Source organism: Asparagus officinalis, unplaced genomic scaffold, assembly GCF_001876935.1.
Source record: "Asparagus officinalis unplaced genomic scaffold, Aspof.V1 AsparagusV1_Un1844, whole genome shotgun sequence".
NCBI classification, from domain to species: Eukaryota; Viridiplantae; Streptophyta; class Magnoliopsida; order Asparagales; family Asparagaceae; genus Asparagus; species Asparagus officinalis.
In genome coordinates, this window is record NW_017974103.1 from 1 (window position 1) to 7,330 (window position 7,330).

The 7,330-nt window shown below is 34.4% G+C and overlaps 1 protein-coding gene across 1 annotated transcript; it reads left to right on the forward strand.

Moving 5' to 3' along the window:
* Positions 1-362: 362 nt before the first annotated feature.
* Positions 363-5,670, forward strand: LOC109828499 (mitochondrial carrier protein MTM1-like; the record flags this gene model as incomplete). Its single annotated transcript, XM_020395483.1, has 5 exons — positions 363-449; positions 4,088-4,211; positions 4,946-5,037; positions 5,178-5,327; positions 5,560-5,670. Coding segments are annotated over 5 exons (549 nt in total), but the record flags the coding sequence as incomplete, so codon positions are not given.
* Between the last annotated feature and the right edge of the window lie 1,660 nt (positions 5,671-7,330).

Genomic DNA, 7,330 nt, shown 5'->3' on the forward strand with positions numbered 1-7,330 from the left:
CCATTAAAATATTTTGAGATCTAGGGTTTGAATAGTAAACACTAGATCTGGAAATTGCTTCAGATGATCTTCGAAATTGTTTGTAGTGGTGATGGGGCTTTTGCACGCGAGGTCGAGACGAGTGCAATGGCTTAATTTCGCCGTCGCCGTTGATAATTTCGCCGTCACCGTTGCTTTCCCCTTTTCTTTTTCCTTTCCCCCCCTAATATGAGGTGCGAATGTGAGGGGATGAATACGAACGTGAATGTGACTATCGGTGAGGGGGTGAATCCGTGAATTTGACTATAGGCTGAGTAATAATGACGTGGTTGGAGCAATTAATTTCCATAACAGTTGTCTAACACGATTTCTTTTGCTTGCAGGTAATGAAGATTGAAGAGTTAAAAATGGAAGTTGAAAAGTTACAAAGCTTTTCACATGTTGAGTTGTTGATTAAACTTTGTTTTTCTGTAAATTTAGGCTTAAGTTGTTACAGATGTATAATTTTTGAAATTCTTGGATTTACAATAGATATTTGAAGCAATTAAAAGTGTATACGGGTTAGAGGAATGAAATTTAATTAGTTTTACTTCATTAAATAAATTAAATTATTATTTTTTAAATTGATATTCTTATTTTCACTTGATCACCCAAGAACATTTTATATACATCATACATACACCTAATAATTTTAAAAAATAAATTAGTTGTACCGTCACTTCTTCATATAGTTTATGAAATTTTAAAAGTGTATACGGGTACGAATTTTTTTATGAAATTTTAATATTTTTTATTGCCGTATCCCCGTACCCGTGTCGAAATTTAAGACGGTGTCCCCGTATCCCAAATTTTCAGAAATTTCGTATCGGATACTCGGATCCGCACCCGTATCGGATACTCGTACCCGAGTCCATGTAACGTAGGTTGTGTTACATAGCTGACAACCAATGTGAACATAGTCAGATCTGAGAATATTCATTGGGGGCATCCCCACTGTGACGAATTTAATCGATACTACTTTAGCAATGATAGGTAGGCGAGGATGCTTTACTAGGGCATTCCTATGTGTTACATTGATGCCACCCTAGTGTAGGAACAAATAAGCAAAGGTGTTTTAAGAAACTACTATTCTCTAACAAGATACCAAATAGTATTAGCCTATTAGGCATAAACTAGAAAGTCATGGGAGAGAAAGGAGTGAGAGGCTTTACTTGGAATACAATTACACTTACAGGAAAGATGATGAAATCAATAGATATCACGATTAGAAGAAAAATTAATATAGTGTCTGCAAGAGATTAAATGGGTAGGTGAAAACTATGGGGAAATTGAAAATATCGGGTACATACTTCGTATACAAGAAAAAAGAAGCGTAGAAACAAGATGGGATACTTGTAGATAACATAATAAAAAGATAATGTTATAGATGTAAACAATTTGGAGATAAAATAATACTATTAAAAATTATATTAGGCATAATTGTACTTAATATTGTTAGTACTGAGGAGAGTATATATAGGAGATATTTGTAAGCATGTTGGTAAAAATAATAATGAATATGAGAGTATATGTATAGGTTTTGGATATGGAGAAAAGAAGAATACAATAGAGATGATTTTAGATTTTACAATGTCATATGATTTTATAATAGTAAATGCATACTTCTAAAGAGAGGTATGGGCACTTAATAATATTTAAAAATGGATTTCTGAGTAGTCGGACTTTTCTTACTAAAAGGATAGATAAGTTAACATGCAGCGATTGTAAAATTGTACAGGGTAAAATTGTACGGCGAGGGAGGGAGGGAGGGAGGGGGGAGAGAGAGTGTGTGTGTGAGAGTTTAACCACACAACACAAGTTAACATGTAGATACGTGGAATATAGATGATGAGACTAATATTATGCGGAATAGTATGTCTCCTTGCATTAAGATGGTAGGTAAGAAATTCTTGGAGAATCTAGGCATGGCGTAATGATGGGATGAAGAAGATCAAAAAGTGATTATAGTGAAGAAAACATTATATAAGGATTGACAAAAGTGTGGTATTAAGGAAATTTTGAAAAATATAAACTACCAAAGAAAAAGAGGCGAAAAAAGATACTATTGAGATTAATGGGTGTTTGGGGGAGCTTTTTTTGTCAAACTAGCTTTTAGGTTAGCATTTTTATATTTACTTGTTTGGTAAAATATCGAATAAGTTAGTTTATAATGCCTATTTTAGAAAGCTGGTATACCCCAGCTTTTGAAAAACTAGCTTCTATGCTCACATAAACAGACTAGGTTTGACCAAACAAATTACTCTTCTACCCGAAGTTTTGTATAATATTTTTCCATAAAAGTCGAAAGCCACCAAGAAAGAACTAATGCAGCTTAAAAGCTTCTAAAAATAAGCCCCTCCAAACACTCTAAATACAAGGCTTATGATACTTTATTTAAGAAGTTAGCATCTAAGGACAAAAAAAAAAGATATATGTATACACACACATATAAGATTTGCTAAGATGAGAGAAAGAATGAGTACAGACTTGTGTAATGTTGTATGTATCAAGAGTGAATATCTAAGAGTTCTATTAACCAGCGAGAAAATTAAAGATAGATGAAATTACTTATATATATTGTTTGATGATAATCAAGTAGGAGAATGGTAGAGAGAATATGACCATATAGTGCATGATAGAAACTATACATATTGTCAAAAATTACGATCAATGAGACTAAAGATGCTTTAAAGAAAATGAGAAGTAGAAGAGCCGCAGTACTGAATGATATTTCTGTTGTAATTTAAAAAGAATCGGAGGTACATGGTTAGGATGGTTACTAATATATTGAACAAGTTTATTGAGACTAAAACATGTCTAATGAGTGGACAATGAACACTTTGGTACAGATTTACAAGAATGAAAGAGATACACAAACTTGTCCAAACTATTATGGTATTGAACTTAAGATTCATGTTATAAAACTTTGGAAGAGTGTAATTAAGCAAGAGCTGAGAAAGAAGATATGTCCATTAAGAACCAATTTGGTTTTATGCCTAGAAGGTCAATTATGAAACCTATTTATATATTAAGATGTTTGATGGAGGTATACAGAGAAGAGAAAGAATCTTTATATGGTTTTTGTTGATATAGAAAAAAGCTTATGATATAGTGCCTTGGGATACAATGGAGAGTGAGTTTTAGGAATAAACATTATCTAGTATGTTTGCTAATGTAATAAAAGATACATACGATAGAGTAATAACTAGAGTGAGAACGAATAAGGAGACAAAGTTAAAGATATGTATGATAGATTAATAACTAGAGTGAGAACAAATAAGGAGGCAAAGTTATGTCTTATTTTCATAGGTTTACATTAAGGATCATCTATAAGTCCTTGTCCATTTTGCTTTAGATATAGACCATATTAGTAGACATAAGTTTACTTCATTCCATAATACATGTTATTTGTTGATGATATAGTATTGGTTGACAAAGCTTTGTAGCATAATTTATAAAATAGAAAGGTGGAGATAAGATCATATATCTGAAGGATTTAGAATTAGTAGAACAAATAAGAACAAATGGAATATAATTCTAATAAAACTGTAAGGAGAAAGGAGCCTGTTGTATATCTTGACAATCAAGAAATATCTAAAAGTATATCACTTTAGTTGTTTAGGATCAATTATTTGTCATGTTAATGAGATTGAGGATAATGTTGTTCGTCATATCAAATCACGATGGTTCAAATGGAGGATTCTCTTTAGAGGATTGTGTGGTCATTGGGTATTTACGAGATTGAAGAGAAAATTCTATAGGATAATTATAAGACTAACAATGTTTTAAGGATCAGAATGTTGGGTAGTGTTTTAAAGGATATGAATTAGTTTACTTAACAAAGGAGATGACCCAATATAGAATATGGAAGAATAGAATTCTTGTAGCCGAGCCTAACAATTTAGGTTAAAGACTTTGTTGCTTGTTTGTTTTCGTTTGTTATTTTCTAACTAAAAAGGTCAGTGATTTCTTTATTTTTGGAATTTGTCTGAGCAAGCATCTCTACATTAAAGTTGGTGTTTCCTTTGGTAATTTTCATACCACCAATTAATCACATAAAATGTACTAGTTTGTTACTTTTTGTATCAAACAGGCTTTTAAAGAGTTCCAAGCTGGTGTGAAGCTCCCTGGAATGTGGAAAACATTACTTGGAATTCTATCACCCTTTAGGAGCACAAAGTACCTCGATAATGGTATAGTCTTCCTCAGTTCTCCTTTGTCTGTGCTATAAGCTTATATTCGAGGTAATACTATTTGTTGACGAGGGAGAGATAATCAAATCTCCTTTCCAATCTATTACTAATACCATTTCTTTTGCCAATAGGCAGGGTAAAGTGTATCCATTATACATGGATTGTGCAAATTAATGCATACAGTTTAACTTGTTTTCCTGTGAATATTTTCTGTAGATTTATGGTGATGTATCACTAGGACAAGTAATCCAATAGAGCTATCTAACAATAAAGCATAGATCATACATTGGAAGAAAAACAGTCCTGATATGCTTGCTAAAATTTATAAATGACTAGATGATTATACCTTAATAGTAGATTGTAAATCAGTGCTAGCCTTACCTTGTTGATTGTCTTGATCAACGGTCAGAGAATAGTCACTTCGTAAAAAGCGCGAAAGCCCAGCTTATCACCCACAAGTCACGACTAGCCCTAAACAAGAACTTTTGGAGGATACGGTATTTGCTTTTTCTGCACCTCTTCATGAACCCCTGTATATATTTTCTGGGGAAATAGAGGCAACAAACCCTGACCTGTAATAGGGTTAGCCTGGCCCCACTTCGGGTTGATATTCAGGTCCAACCCGAATACTCAGACTGGCCAGTCATTTGAGCGGGTCAGGTCTGTTTAAAACCCGTACCAACACCTTCGTTGTCCCTACGTTGTCATTAAACTTTGTTGAATGATTTAAGCAGTGCAAGGTTACCGTTTACTATGGACGGGCGTGGGAGCACAATTAGCTCGTGATGTCCCTTTTTCTGCTATTTGCTGGTCGACTCTTGAGCCGGTACGCGATTCCTGTCTTCCTCCATTATGCTTTATTTTGTGGATTCCATTACTTCAATCCATTCTAAGATTCACGATGAAACGAATTTCTGGTCTGAGATTGCATATGGTTTAGTAATTGTGGTAGTTGCTATGCTACAGATTCGAAGGAGGTTACTTCAGATGATTGGTGAGGAAAGCAGTGCAGCTTGTGTTCTTGCAGCGAATTTCTCCGCTGGTTTTGTTGCTGGTAGCCTTGCTGCTGCTGCAACTTGTCCCCTTGATGTTGTGAAAACTCGAAGACAGATTGAGGTCAGTTCCTTTAGTTTTGTTATGAGAAGTTCTACCAAGGCTAGCCTTCCTCGTAATTTCACATATGTGGATCATTTGTTTTCTTTCTACATACAAATTTGTGTCAGCGGCACCACCGGGTTTCAAGCCATCATATCCTTCATCTTGACTTAGAAAGTAGAAAATTATATTCCCCTTTCTGTATGTTCTGCGCTCTTTTTTGTGATTAATGAGATTTTCATATTGATAACAGAAGGATCCAGGAAGAGCTTTAGGCATGACCACGAGAAAAACACTGATTGAGGTGTGGAGGTCTGTATATTCTACTCATACGAGAAAGTTTCATTAATCCGTTCATTTTTAATGGAATAATTACTGTTTGGTGACATGTTATATGGGATAAAATAGCGCAAAGAAGTTCTCCCAGCTTTCTTTTTTTAATTAAAGGTTTGGTGTACTGCAATCTTCAAGCTTAGTTGTTAATATGTTTTCTTCTGTAAATACTGCTAGGTCCTCTATAATACTAAGTAGATAGATGACTGTGGCCCACAAATAAATGAATGAATAACTTTGTGCACTGTGTGACGATGTCGTAGATAACGAAAATAGAACTGCAGTATCAAGGATGTAGGGAGCATGTATAATGCAAAGTCAGTCCCGCGTCTGACACTTTGTCAGACACAACCTTGTACAACACGTCTCTGTTGCACTGCTGCCATGTCAAAATGTTTTCAGAGGGTATGCAATAATTATAGACCAATATACTGGACATTTAAGACGAAGTCTCGCGGTGTATATTTGCTGATGGTATAATATTGTTCAATCGAATCAGAGTGGTTTAATTGAGTGCCTTTTGCATCTTATGTAATTCGTAAGAAACCTATGAAATTGAAGGGAGAATAGTTATAAGACTAACAATGCTTTATATATGAGAATGTTCAACAATTATGAAATAACATTTGTGAAAAATGAGTAGAAGAAGCGGTGATGTTATGATGGACTTGTGGATACACGCTAAGAGGTAGGATAAAAATTAGTGCATTCTTTGGATGTTAAACGTTAATCCCATTGAGGATAAAATGAGAGAATTTTGATTGAGATAGTTTGATCATTTTCCATGAAGGCCACGAATGCACGGGTTAAGAGCAGTGATAAGATTATGGATATTACTAGAGGTAGCCTAAGAGAATTTTGTTGGAAGCGCTAAAAAAAGATATGGTGATAGTTAAATAAACAGAGAAGATGAGCCCTTAACAAATTTGAATATGATTGAAGTAGCTGACCCGGAAAAGTTGTTGAGACTTTGTTGTTGTTGTTGTTGTAAATATTTTCATGTGCTATATATGGAGACTTGCACATAAACAAACACATGTACACATAAAATTGTGTCCTGGTATTTTCCGGATGCTTTTTTTTATTTGATGTGTCCCTGTATACAGGTTTCTAATCGCTAGATGCTACACAAGAAAAAATAGGATCAACAGGATCCATTTAATTTATATGAAGCAAAATTACACGAAATCTGCAACTTTTGAAATCCTACTGATGTAATATTGAAGTAGTGTGTAGTGCATGAAATTTGCATGTTACTGCAATTCGGTCACGGCAGCCTTCATGTTAGATTGATCTTTATGGTTACATGTTTCTCTCTTTGTTTTGATCTTTTTCAGAGGAAGCTGGTAGTTTTTAAGTGGCCGAATAGGGGGTGTAACATGTAGCCAGCCAGGTCCAAGTGGTCTTATAGCTTTGTCCTGTTTGTGCCTCCCCTTCCCCAAGTTCTCTTCATCAGAAATACAGGCTAATTTTGTGAGAAATATGATAAAACACATACAAAATCAATTATAGTGGTATTTTTTTATTGGTCGACAAAGCTGCTACTGTTTGTAATCTTAATGAGGGAGTCATGTAAAATCGGGCTTACTGCCCTTATTACACTTAATTTTTTATCCTAAGAAAACTTCCTTTTTATTTGACTGTTTTTTAAGAAATCAAGGGCTAACATGTATATTGTCGGTGCAGGGATG